This window comes from Cynara cardunculus, assembly GCF_001531365.2.
Source record: "Cynara cardunculus var. scolymus isolate 2C chromosome LG 3, CcrdV1, whole genome shotgun sequence".
NCBI lineage: Eukaryota > Viridiplantae > Streptophyta > Magnoliopsida > Asterales > Asteraceae > Cynara > Cynara cardunculus.
Window position 1 is genome coordinate 14,384,342 of NC_037530.1, and position 14,941 is coordinate 14,399,282.

The 14,941-nt window shown below is 36.9% G+C and overlaps 1 protein-coding gene across 1 annotated transcript; it reads left to right on the forward strand.

The window, feature by feature from the left end:
• Positions 1-380: 380 nt before the first annotated feature.
• LOC112508983 lies at positions 381-1,202 on the forward strand. The gene has a single exon (XM_025113852.1). It carries the CDS (start codon positions 381-383, stop codon positions 1,200-1,202), a length of 822 nt encoding a protein of 273 aa, XP_024969620.1.
• The last annotated feature ends 13,739 nt before the right edge of the window (positions 1,203-14,941 follow it).

Genomic DNA, 14,941 nt, shown 5'->3' on the forward strand with positions numbered 1-14,941 from the left:
GACATGTCCCCGATTATTATGTTTTTTTTTTGTTAGCTATGTATTTATTAAGTCTTAAAATTATGTATTTTGGGTTGTAAATCGCTATCCCGTATCTTGAGGTTTTTGAAACTAAAATTTATTTAATGAAGGTTGGTAAGTGTTTGTTTTGTAATCGTGGTGTTACAAATATGGTATCAGAGCAATAGTTTAAGTGAACTAGGTATCAATAATGGTATCTAGACTTAAACTAGGCGTTGATGTTATATAGTAACTAGGCGATGATTTATACGGGATATGGACCATTAGGAAAGGCCAAGGTTGGGTAAGGGACCATAAATAGGATACTATTTAATACTCTATATTTTAATACTCTCACCATGTGTGCACCTTTTAGGACGATGACTGATGAAGATGTTGTTAGTCACACTCCAACAAACCCTAATGTTGGAGAAAACGATCTCGACCTCAACCTGAATGAGGATGCTACACCATTGTCTCCCCGTAGTGAACGCTTAAGGAAACAACTTATGACTTTCGTTCAACAAACTTTTGAACATCATAAGCATGACATAGAAAAGGGTAAAGAGAAAGAGCTGGGTGGTCTCTCAAAACCCAAATCTGAACGGGTCTCGTTTAAAAGCTTCAGAAGTAGTGGTGCTACTGAATTCACTAGACTCTCTGACCCGGTAATCGCGGTGCAGTGGCTTCAAAACACTGAAAAACTATTTCGAATTTCCCGAGTGATGAATGAGGATAAAGCGAATTATGCTAGTGCAATGTTGACAGAGCGTGCACTCACTTGGTGGGATGCAACTTTTGAATCCCTGACTGAAAATGAACGAGAAAGCTTGACCTGTGAGTCTTTCAAGACTCGTTTCCGTGAGCAATTCTGTCTGATCGACTTGCAACGATGGCTTGAGAAAGAATTATTGGAACTCAAGCAAGGGAACATGTCTGTGATTGAGTATGAGACTCAATTTAATCGTAAGGCACGTTTTGCCTTACGATTCTTATCTTCTGAACATGATCGAATAGAGCATTTTGTTGATGGTCTGAGGAGAGAAATTCAGGAGTTTGTTATTAATCGTGATATTCCGAGTTTCAATAAAGCTGTGGAGTATGCTCGTCGCTGTGAACACGATTTAACGAAATTTGAGGAACCAACTTCTGAATCAAAAAGGCAACAAACTGAAAGAACCTTCTCTGTACCTACTCAGTGACAATCTCGATCTTTCACTCCTAGAAGGAGTCAATCTCAAAATATTCCGCGTGCCCAAACACAAGTCTATTCACTTCAATCTAATGTGTCGCGTCCTTGGCAAAGATGTGGCAAAACTCACCAAGGGCGATGCCTTACTGAAACAACAAACTTGAAATGTTTTTGTTGTGGGTAAATGGGTCATGTTCGTCTAAACAGCCCAAAAAGAAATCGAGCATGTTATTCTTGTGGAGTATTTGGGCACCGACAATTTGAATGCCCCCGTATGAGGCAGGAAGAAAGTAAGGCGTCAATGCAGCAACCGGCGGTGGGTGGTGCTTCAAGTCAAATGGAGGAGATACCCAAAGCACGAGCTCGAGCTTTTCAGATTACCACGGAGGAGGCTCGCAATGAGGCAGACGTCATTACTAGTCTTTTCTTTGTTAACTCTAGACCTGCTTGTATCTTGTTCGATTCTGAAGCTACAAATTCTTTTGTGTCGCATGTCTATGTTCGTTGTTTAGAATCTGTGCCAGTTATRCTTTCTATACCATTTACCATTGATACTGCTAATGGAGTCACTTTGGTAGCTCATAGAGTGTTTAGAGACTGCACTTTAGTGTTAGACGAACATGACTTTTTAGTAGATTTGATTCCTATGGATATCTATGGTTTCGATGTCGTGATTGGTATGGATTGGTTAGTGAAGAACCGTGCGGATATCATTTGTTCTCAGAGGATGATTCGGGTACCAGTTGAGAATGGAGACTACTTATACATTTATGGGGAAAGACGTATAGGCGACTTGAAGGTAATATCTATGCTTAAAGCACGACGTTATATTGCTAAGGGTTGCTCTTCTTTCATGGCATATGTTTTGGATGCAACCAAAGAAATGAAGAAAACTATAAAAGATGTACCAATTGTGTGTGAATTTCAAGATAGGGTACCACCGGATAGGCAAGTAGAATTTCGTATTGATTTAGTGTCGTGTGCTGCACCTATTGAAAAGGCACTCTATCGCCTTGCACCAACCGAGATGATAGAGATGATGAGTCAGTTGCAAGAATTGCTGGATAAGGGCTTTATTAGACCGAGCACTTCCCTTTGGGGTGCTCCGGTATTGTTCGTGAAGAAGAAAGATGGATCCTTTCGTATGTGCATCGATTACCACAAATTGAATAAGGTAACGATAAAGAACAAATATCCATTACCGCGTATAGATGACTTGTTCGATCAATTGCAAGGTGCAAGTTAGTTTTCAAAGATTGATTTAAGGTCTGGTTATCATCAACTTAAGGTACGTGAAGAGGATGTACCAAAGACAGCTTTTCGTACCCGATACGGACATTATGAATTTCTTGTTATGCCATTTGGATTGACTAATGCCCCTGCAGCCTTTATGGATATGATGGAATGAGATGTAGAAGGTAAGATTGGTGCTAACACCTCACAATTGACATAATTAGATAATGTGAGGGTTCAACATACAAAGTTCATTGCATACATGATAGTTGGGTAGGTATCTAGAGTGCCTAAATGAGAAAAATATACCCAAAACTTGAATGGAAGATCTAAATGGTAATCTACATGTTGGAACACCTTTGAATAAGTTAATATGAAGTGTTAAAATTGTCGGAAGTCGAAAAAGTCGCGTAGATTGCATTTTATGCAAGTTTTTTTTCAAATTACGATATGATTTCGATAAATTACGTGCACAATACTCAATCGGGAGGTTTTTATAGGATGTTAAGATTTGGAACTAAGTTTTTGACCTATTAGGAGTTGTTGGAGGTGTCGGAAAATTTTTACGGGATTCCGAACTCAAAATCAAAAACGTCAAAATTTCAAAGGAAAGCATAACTTGTACAAATATGAAAACTGCTGTTATTGGGAGGTCTTTTATGAAACTTTTTTTTTTAAATTATAGATTATCTTGTTATGAACGCGTAGGCGAAAACCTTATTCAACACAGAGTTTCGAGCAAAAAGTTATGTAATTTTTAGTGTTTAATGGTCAAAACGGGTACCCAGCCGGGTCAAACGACCCAACTCGGGTTTTAGACATATAAACACGAATTCAGCCCCAATTCTTCCCCATTTTCATTTCTAAGCTTCTATAATCTTCAAGGGAACCAAACTTGGGTGTTTTAGCAAGAAATTGGTGAAATTTTGCAAGATTATTGAAGGTATGCTTCCATTTTTGATAATGTATTCAGTTTGAGTTTAAGAAACCATGAAATTAGGGTTGCATGTTGAGAATTATAAGCTGAAATCTTGATATTGTGTAGGATATGTAATATATAACTTATTATCTTGTGGAAATCATGATTAGATAACAAGAAATAGTTGTGTATACATGATATGGTTTGGGGAAGTTTTACTTTTGATAGTCAACCTTATATGAAGATGAACTAGGTGAATGTTTAGTAAAATAATGATGGATTCATGATGATATAATTTACGGTAATATAAGACTAATATATGAATTTGGTAAAAAATGGTTTGGAGTTTAACATGGAAAGGTGAAAAATAGCTATTTTCGAGTTTGAAAGTCTTGGTATAAGTTCTGTTTTAGACAAATCGTAGAAAAATCCTAAAAATATATACAAATAGGCTCTGGAAAGGTAAGAAAAAGTTCTACAATTCATATGTGAAAGTCATTTAATGATTTTGAGTTTAAGAAGGTCAAAACAGGTTTGCAAGTTGGTGTTGTAAGGAGAAAACTAAAGGGTTAATTTTATGTTATTGTTGTGCATTGCTAATAAGACTTTATATATGAACTCCAGGTGTTATTTAAGCATAATTTAAGGCCTTGAAAGTGCTTTCCAACCACTGAACGGGAGTTAGGATTCGACCTTTCGGTTTGGCTTCCGGTTTGATCAACCGATTTCATTAAACAACATAGTGAGTTTATGTGGACATATGTGTGTACTTTGTGATTATATATGCTATGATGTTTTATTGTTTATCCATGATTCATGTTAGTTTTAGATTATCACCTGAAATTGGTTTTATTGTTTGTATTGTCTTGTGGTGTGTTTTGGGCGCCGATTGTCGACATCCCATGGAGTCCGGGTGATACAACCGGAGGGGCTACCATACTCACTGCCCAGTGGGAGCCAGGGGGTGAGTATAGGAHWTTKGCATAATCCGRAAGAAGAAGGGCGGATTTGGTGCCAAGTCTTATGTTTGTGTGTGAAGTTAATTGGTATGTGACCTTGCTTGATCTCGAGTATGATGTTGATTATATTGATGTTCTTTTTCTATGTTGAACATTCTKTTGTGATTCCCACATTCAAAGTAGGTTGTTGTAAAGGACTTCATGTGGTACAACTAAGTTGTTGTCGTGTTGTTATGCAAAATTTCTTTTGAGACCTTCTTTATTTTGTAGTATGTACGCTTATATAACACATTGTAACCACATTTTTCCACATAAATTCACTAAGCCGTATAGCTTATCTTTTAGTGGTTTTAACTTTTCAGTGCAAATTGGCAAAGGAAAAAACAAGGTCGGATGATCGATTAGGGATTGACGTGTAAAGCCTACTTTTGAGTTTAGGTATAAGTTATACTTTTGGGTTGTTCATAGTATGTATATTCCGGGTAGACATGTCCCCGATGATTATGTTTTTTTTTTGTTAGCTATGTATTTATTAAGTCTTAAAATTATGTATTTTGGGTTGTAAATCGTTATCCCGTATCTTGAGGTTTTTGAAACTAAAATTTATTTAATGAAGGTTGGTAAGTGTTTGTTTTGTAATCGTGGTGTTACAGGTTTGGGAAAGAAAAATAATGAAATTGCCTCATCTTATCCTTTCCAATTCAGGTTGTACTAAAGAATTAATATAAAACTCCTTTTTCTCAGTAACACTTTATTCATACATAACCTCATGCAGCATGCCTAAAATTCATGCATACATACATGTATATATTTACTTCCACAATTTATGCATGTTAACATATAAAAAATGCATACACATTTGCATATTAGAGTGATAACCATTGTTATAAGCAAATTCAATCAACGGCAGATGATCTTCACACGATTTCCCGAAATCTATTATACAAGCTCTCAACATATCTTCAAGAGTTTGGATCGTTCTTTCACTCTGCCTGTTAGTCTGTGGATGATATGTTGTACTCAGCCGAACTTGAGATCCCAAGGCTTTTTGAAAACTCTCCTAAATTTAGATGTAAACCGACTATCATGATCTAAAATGATAGACAATAGAACCCCGTGCCTAGTCACAATCTCTTCAATATAAATCTTTGCCAACCTTTCTAACGGATAATTCTCTTTTATTGGTAGAAAGTGCGCATATATTGACAAACGGTCCACAATCACCCATATGGCATCATATCCCTTTGGAGTTTGAGGTAACTTCATGATAAAATCCATCGTAAAATGATCTCATTTCCACACCGAAATTTCTAAAGACTACAAATTTCCATATGGTTTCTGATGTTCAACTTTTACTTGAAGACAAGTTAGACATCGTTCCACATACATTGTTATGTCGTTCTTCAATCCAAGACAGATATAAAATAATTTCAAATCCTTATACATTTTATTTGTACCAGGATGAATAGAATACCGGGATTTGTGGCTTTCATACAAAATAATTTCCTAAATATTCCCATAGCGTGGTACCCAAATTCGATTCTGAAAACACAAAATTCCCTTGTCATTCTTTCCCAGGGTGGAAATCATTTTATCTATTTGCCCAGATTTGGAATTATCCTCTTTGATGGCTTCTTCTTGACACTTTATAATTTCACTGTGGAGATCTGGCAATAGGTTCATCCTCATTGCTACGGTCTTGATCGTACCACTTTTCTCTTTTCTCCTCAAAGCATCAGCTACCACATTTGCTTTTCCTGGATGGTAAAGAGTCTCACAATCATAATCGTTAACTAATTCAATCCATCATCGTTGCCTCATGTTTAACTCTTTTTGTCTAAACAAAAGTTAGAGACTCTTATGATTTGTAACGATCTGATATCTGGTTCCCAACAAATAATGTCTCCAAATCTTCAAAGCAAAAACTACGGTTGCCAGCTCCATATCGTGTGTTAGATAATGCTTTTCATGATTCTTTAACTGTCTCGATGCGTATGAAATTACTTTTCCCCTTTACATTAGTACACAACCCAAACCCAGCTTTGAAGCATCAATGTATACCACAAAATCTCCAGATCCCTCTAGTAAAGACAACACCGATGGACTGCAAAGACGGTTCTTCAATAACTGGAAAACTCTTCGTTGATCCTCTTATCACTGAAACTTAATATTCTTACGATTTGACTCAATCAATGGTACCACGATTTTGGAAAAATACTGAATAAACTTCAGAAGGAGTTCTCGGCACATCCCACTTTTCTACAGACGAAGGTGTTCACCATGTTCTTTTTCAAATTTCGAGTATATGAGAATATAATCGATAAACACAATAAGGAATTTATCGAGATATTCACTACATACTCGGTTCATCATATCCATGAAAGCTACAGGAGCATTGGTTAAACCAAAAGGCATAACCAAAAACTCATTATGTCAATACCTAGTCCAGAAAGCAGTTTTGGCAATATCTTCATCCCTAACTTTAAGCTGATAGTTTCCTGATCGCAAATCGATTTTGGAAAAATAACTGGCTCCCACTAGTTGATCAAATAGTTCATCGATTCTTGGTAAAGGATATTTTTTTATTGTCAGCTTGTTTAATTCTAGATAATCGATACACATCTGCATTGATCCGTCTTTCTTTTTGACAAAGAGAACCAGAGCACCCCAGGATGAAGTACTTGGTCTGATGAAACCTTTGTCAAGATCTTTTAACTGAGTAACCAATTCTTTTAATTCTGATGGTGCTAATCGATAAGGTGCTCTAGCCACTGGTGCTGCCCCAGTTACATGATCAATTCTGAATTCGATAGATCTATCAGGTGGTGGACCAGACATATCTTTTGAAAAAACTTTTGGATAATCACTGACAACTAGAATTGACTCTTGCTTCCCTTTTTCTTTCTTCGAATCAATCATATAGGATAGATATCCCTGACACCTTTTTTTAGTATATTTATGAGCTTTCAGCACTAATAACAAATTGGTATAGTGCTCCTGCCGATCACCATAACTAACAATCGGCCCTCTATCTGGTAAAGTAATACTGATCATCTTTTTGTTACACAGGATACTAGCCTAATTTTCTGCCAACCAATCCATTCTCACTACAATATCAAATTCTCTCATTGGCATTGGAAACAGACGGATAGGCAACCCACACCCTCAATTTCAATTATGCAATTTTTATACACATAGGTAACAGATACTTGACTATTAGCGGTATCAACCACTAATATATTGTCAAGAGGCACATAATTCATATATGCACGTCTAACAAATGATTGTGATACGAAAGAAAAATTCACACCAGAATCAAATAACATTTTAGAATCTATTGAATTAACAAGAAATGTACCTGTTACGACATCTGCCATCACTTTGGTCTTTTGTCATCTGAAAAGAACAAACCTGCGGCCATCTTTGTCCTCCCCATGGTACATTCAGGCTTCCCCAAGTACTTGGGGTATTTCCTCCCATAGTCAGTTGCAAATCTCTTAGTTGTGGACAATTTGGTCTAATATGGTTGGGTGAATTACACTGGAAACATCTCATAGGAATTGGACAATCCCTCGATAAATGACCCAATCCACCGCATTGATAACATTTTCTTGGGTCAGATTGATAATTACTAGAATGAACCTGTTGACATCGTGGGCAGTGTGATAACCGGATCTTGGTTATCACCCGAGGTAATGAATATGTGATTATTTGTTAAAATGATTATGTGACACCATGATATATTGTTATATTTGATCATGCTAGCATGTGAAATTATGTGCCTAAATGGGTATGCATCAAATACGTGAGTATTTATATGCATGAATAAATATATAATGCATATATGTATGTTGTAATGCATGCATGAGAAGTATATTTTATATATGCATAAGGATTGGTTCATGCATGAGCATGCATGGGATTATTGTGATATATGTATGTATGCATGAAGTAGTATGCACACATATGGACATGCATAAAGGGGTGGTTTAGCCGCCTTCCTACTCTTGGAAAGGATATAAATAGGGGGTTAAGCCTCCTTCTCATTTTTTCTTGGCCATTTTTTAAAAGAGAGAGAGAGAGATTTCAAGGTGAAGTTGTCCGGATTGCATATTTGGTTAAAATTCCTGAAGTTATTTCAAAAAGAAATTCAAGGTGAGTGGTTCAAACGTTTTTAGTCTCTTTGCAATACTTAATTGATTGTGTTATGAATTTATCACTCAGTTTGCATATAAATCGGGCAAGTGTTGTCCGGATTGAATTTAAACTGGACAATGGTTTGACCGGATTGAACTTAAACCGAACATAGAGTTGTCCGATTTAAGAAAACCGCTTGATGTGTTGACCGGTTTATAGATAAACCGGACAAAGTTTTGAGTCAACCTGACCAGACATATAAATCGGATAGAATGACTTGTGTTGTCCGGATTGATAAATCAGACAAAGACTTTTGATGTTATCCCGATTTATAAACCGGTTGTAAGGGACTAAGTGTTGTCCGAATTGGTTAAACCGGCTAAGATTTGACCGGAGATGAAGTCCGGCCAAGTCTATGTTGACCGGATTTTTTCTTTGACCTTTGTATTATTTGTATAATTATCATTTAAATATTCTTTTTAAAGAATGGAAATTTATATAAAGATAATTTTAAATTGATGATATTCCTTTAGAACATTTATGGCTGCGGTTTGTTCTAATCAGAATTTTTTTATGAAATGTTTTAATGAGGAAATAAAGGTGGCATATCAAGGAGAGGTATACCATGGGATAAGGGTGGCATACCATGGGATAACATAAAAAGGGAACTCACTAGACCTTCTGGTCTAACCCTCGTTTTTTGATCTTAATTATGTATTGCAGGAGGTTTAGACGGTAATGGGAAGGGGAAAATATGATATTTTCCTATATACATAACTGCTGAAAGTTTTGTCTATGATATGCAAACTTTTGTTAGATGAACATTAAATAGTATAAGAATTGTATTTTGAATTTTTGGATCATGTATTCTGTAATGGTAAATTCTTGTACTAAGGGACCAATGTGGTGTATAAACATGTATTTCTTATGTATGAAGTATGTGTTACATGCAATGTGTAGTATGGAGCATTACAGAAAGTGCTATCAGAGCCTGAGTTTAAAGGATTTAGGTATTTAACAACGTGATACCTAGACTTAAACTATTTCATTGCATGATAAGGGTCTCGGACATAGCTAGCACCATTGGAAATAAATATGATGAATTGAAAGAACAATGTGTAAGGTAAATTTTAATTACATCTTGACAATGTAATTATGAATTTACAGGTACATATCTGAACTTGAATACTTCATTATATTTGAGAATGTGAATACGTGATCATTAACATTGAAAACTGCAGATGTCTAGCCGAATACGGAGATCTGAAAGAATAGCCCGTCCTGAGTTTGAGGAAAGTGAAGAATCACCTGCTAATTTTCCAACCAGTACTTTTGGAAATAGTGGTCAGGGAAGACCCAGAGGAAGAGGTAGAGGGAGAAACCAGACACAAGGATGGGTTCGGGCTGAAACACATTCTGAGCACGAAGAATCCCATTATGGGAATGTTCAAGAGAAATCAGTGCCACACCCAGAATACATAACCAGAGACATGCTGGCAGAGGAAATGGGAAAATTACAGGAAACCTTAACGTCTATTATGGGAATACCAGCTAGAGTGGAAATGGAAAGAGTGGAAGTACATCCCTCTATTCCAATTACTCATAACAAGGAAGGAGACATCAAAATGTTCCTGACTTGTAAACCGCCAAATTTTTATGGGTAGAGGGATCCAGTAAAAGCAATGTGCTGGATCAAGGACATTGAATCTATGTTCAACACCATCCGGTGTACAGAGATTAATAAAGTCTGATTTGTTGTATCAGTATTGAAGTCAAATGCTCTGTTTTGGTGGGAAGTCGAATCATTGGCCAGAACAGATGTCTTACAAATAATATCTTGGGCAGAAATTGTAAACCGACTTAAAGATCAGTTATGTCCTAAGACGGTTGTATGACAAATGGAAGAAGATTTCCTGAAATTAGAACAGGGAAACAAAACCGTTCGAGAGTATACTGAGAAGTTTATTGAATACTCTTGATTTGCTAAACATTATATTTCATCAGAATCCAGGAAGGTGGAAAGGTATATCTGGGGATTGAAACCTTCGAATCGTGAATTTGGAATTGCTATGAATCCCAATACCTTTTCACTAACTGTGGATGCGACAAAAGTAACAGAACGGAATAAGAATCGGCAATTAGAGGGCAAGGTTGCTGAAAAAAGAAGATGTGAAAGGCCTTCATCAAACTTTCGAGGGTTAAAAGCAGTAAAATATGATAGTAAAACTGAATAGAAGGTCGGTGAGAAAGTCTGTACACCGTGTCGGGAAGTTCATCAAGGTGATTGTAAGATGGACCCAAGGAAGTGTTACAAGTGTGGTGAGGCGGGTCATTTGTCAAGGAATTGCCCATCCAACAGAAGATGTTTCAATTGAAATTCCCCAGATCATATTCGACCAAACTGTCCGTTGTTAAAAACTCCACAATTGACAATGGGGAGTTATATGTCAGGTAATCGGGGAAGATCTATAGTATCCAGAGGAGGGCAAGAAGGGGCACAGGGACGGTCCTTCCAAATGACAAAGAACGAGGTAGAGGTTGCACCGATGTAATAATAGATACCTTCTTTCTGAATTCTATACGTGCTAAGGTGTTATTTGACTCTGGTGCAAACTTTTTGTTTGTGTCACCATCGTTTGCTCAAATTGCAAGTTTGAATTCTGTGTTACTTGATGACGAATTAGTAGTTGATACTGCTAATAATCAGGAATTTGTTACTAGTGTATTCAATAACTGTGTTATTGTTATTGAGGGGTGTGAGTTACTAATTCGGTTGTTCCCAATGCCGATGAAAGAATTTGATGTAGTAGTGGGTATGGATTGGTTAGCAGAGCATCAGGCCAATATTGTCTATAATAAGAAAATGATCAGAATCATTTTGCTAGACAGGGGGACAATTGTTATTTATGGTGATCAGCAAAATAATCATACTAGCCTTTTGTCTGTGTTGAGAGCTCGAAAGTGTATCCGGAAGAGGTGTCAGGGATGTCTGGCATATGTGATTGATGCAAAGAAAGAGAAAAGGAAGCAGGAATTGATTCCAGTTGTTAATGAATACCCATAAGTCTTTTCAAAAGATTTGTCTGGTTTATCGCTAGACAGAGTCATCGAATTCAGAATTGATCTTTTACCTGGGGCAGCACCAGTAGCCAAGACGCCATATCGGTTGGCTCCTTCAAAATTGAAAGAACTGGTTACCCAGTTGAAGGATCTACATGATAAAGGATTCATTCAACCCAGCACTTTGCCCTGTGGTGCTCCGATCTTATTTGTTAAGAAGAAAGATGGATCTATGCGGATGTGTATAGATTATCGTGAATTGAACAAGTTGACAATCAAGAATAAGTATCTTTTGCCAAGGATTGATGACTTGTTTGATCAACTGGTGGGGGCGAGTTACTTCTCCAAGATCCACATAAGATCAGGATATCATCAGCCTAAGGTAAGGGAGGAAGACATCGCTACAACAGCTTTTCGAACTAGGTATGGGCATCACGAATTTTTAGTTTGCCGTTCGCTCTAACTAATGTGCTTGCAGCCTTTATGGATTTAATGAATAGGGTATATAAGAAATATCTTGATAAATTCGTTATTGTATTTATTGATGATATTCTTTTATATTTTTAAACCGAAGAGGACCACGCAGAACATCTTTGCCTAATACTGAAACTTTTGAAAAGAGAAAAGTTGTATGCAAAGTTGTCCAAGTGTGAATTCTGGTTAAGGGAAGTTCAGTTCTTGGATCATATCATATCAGAAGTAGGGGTGAAGGTAGTTCTAGTAAAGATAGAAGTAGTTGTAAAGTGGGAGATCTAAAAGATTCCTTCTGAAATCCGAAGCTTTTTGGGATTGGCAGGCTATTATCGTAAATTCATTCAAGATATTTCTAAAATAGCCGTGCCATTGACAAAATTGACTCGGAAGAATGTTAAATTTCAATGGGAGGAAGAACAGCAAAAAGCCTTCCAACTGTTGAAATATCATCTTTGCAGTGCCCCGGTGTTGACCTTACCAGATGGACCAGAAGATTTTGTAGTATACAGCGATGCTTCAAAACTGGGACTGGGATGTGTTCTGATGCAAAGAGGAAAGGTGATTTCTTATGCGTCAAGGAAATTGAAGGATCATGAGAAGCAGTATCCAATTCATGATATGGAATTGGCAGCAGTGGTGTTTGCTTTAAAAATTTGGAGGCATTATCTTCTGGGAACAAAGTGTCAGATTTTTACTGATCATAAAAGTCTACAGCATCTATTCAGCCAGAAAGAACTGAATATGCGACAGTGTCGATGGTTTGAACTTGTTAATGATTATGATTGTGAAATCCTCTATCAGCCAGGGAAAGCCAATGTGGTAACTGACGCTTTGAGTAGAAAAGATAGGATTGAGACTAATAAAATCGTGGCAATAAGAATAAATTTAGTCATTGATACTCATAAAGAAATTCTGAGATGTCAGAAATAAGCTATGAAAGAGAATCTTGTCAAATAAGAAAGATTGGGTAAGATGATTTTGACTTTAGAACCGAATAATGAAAGAATTATGTGCATTCAAAGACGAATTTGGGTACCATGTTTTGGAGATATCCGGAAAGTTATTCTGAATGAAAGCCGTAAGTTTCGTTACTCTATTCATCTAGGTACCAATAGATGTGCAAAGATCTAAAACCTTTTTTTTGATGGCCCGGATTGAAGAAAGATATAGCCAGACATGTGGAATAGTGTATAACGTGTCTACAGATTAAGATCGAGCATTAGAAGCCATATGGAAGTCTTCAATCTTTGGAGATTTCTATATGGAAGTGGGATCACATTATTGTGGATTTTGTCATGAATTACCTCGAACTCCGAAAAGGTATGACGCAATCTGGGTAATTGTTGATCGCTTATCTAAATCTGCGCATTTTCTATCTATAAGAGAGGGCTATTCTTTAGAAAAGCTGGCACAGGTTTATATCAAAGAGATTGTTACCAGGCACAGTGTTCCACTATCTGTTATCTCTGATAGAGATAGTCGCTTCACCTCAAGGTTTTGGGGAAGTTTGTAGAAAGCTCTAGGGTCTAAAATCCGATTAAGCACAACCTATCATTCTCACACTGATGGGCAAAATGAAAGAACCATCCAGACTCTCGAAGACATGTTGAGAAGTTTTATTGTTGACTTCAGGGGATCGTGGGAATATCATTTGTCGTTGATAGAGTTAGCTTATAATAACAGTTATCATTCCAGCATCTAAGCGGCACCATATGAAGTATTGTATGGACGTAAATGTCAAACGCCGTTGTGTTGGACCGAGGTAGGAGAAAGGCAGTTGACGGGTCCCAATATTGTTCAAGAAACTTCTGAATAGATTGAACAGATCCGTAAAAGAATTAGAACAGCACAAGACCGCTAGAAAAGTTATGCCAATAATCGTCGAAAACCGATTGAGTTTTGTGTGGGTGATCTTGTAATGTTGAAAATTTCTCCATGGAAAGGTGTTATCAGATTCGGAAAGAAAGGTAAGCTCTCTCCGAGTTATTTTGGGCCATTCAGAATATGTTAATGGATTGGGTCAGTGGCTTCTCAGTTGGAGCTACCAAAAGAGCTTAGTATGATCCACAACACTTTTCATGTATCGAACTTGCGGAAATGTTTAGTTGATCCCAGTTTAGTTGTACCGCTTCCAGAGATTAAACTGGAGAGTAAGCTGAACTTTGTGGAAACACTTGAACTTGTGATTGACCGAAAGATCAGAGTGTTGAGAAAGAAGGAGATTAGTTTGGTTAAAGTACAGTGGCAGTTTCATAAGGAATTCTGTGGCTCTTCGATTAAAGGAATTTCGAGATAGAATTCTTTTGAGAAGTGGATAATGAGATAATCGGATCTTGGTTATCACCTGAGGTAATTAATAAATAATTGTTATTATGTGTTTATGTGACAGTATGATAAATTGGTATATTTGATCATGCTAGTATGTGGAATTATATGCATAAATGTGTATGCAAAAGGTGAGTATGCATATCTAAAAATGTGTTAATATGCATGGTTATTATATACATAGTCGTAATCTTTGATGAGTTCCATAGCACGTTGTTGACGCATGTTCAAGGTCTGTTGGTCAAATAAATACTTTAAGCTCTTGTGGTCAGTATAAAGTTGACACTTCGTACCATAGAGATAGTGTCGCCAAAGCCTCAAAGCAAATACCACTGCTGCTAATTCAAGGTCATGAGTAGGGTAGTTCTTCTCATAATCTTTCAATTGGCGAGAAGCATATGCAATCACCTTGCCTCACTTCATCAAGACACATCCAAGATCAAGTCGAGATGCGTCACTATATACTATAAAGTCTTCGTTACCCTCAGGTAGAGCAAGTATAGGCGCGTGTGTAAGACATTCCTTTAAAGTTTGAAATGCTCGATCTTAGGCCTCATTCCATTCAAATTTAGCATCTTTACGAGTCAAAGAGGTTAATGGTACTGCGATCTTAGAGAAGTCCATGATAAATCATCGATAGTA

What these genes read in the sequence shown, in the direction of transcription:
- LOC112508983 (XM_025113852.1), top strand. Translation starts at nt 381, where the DNA reads ATGACTGATGAAGATGTTGTTAGTCACACTCCAACAAACCCTAATGTT.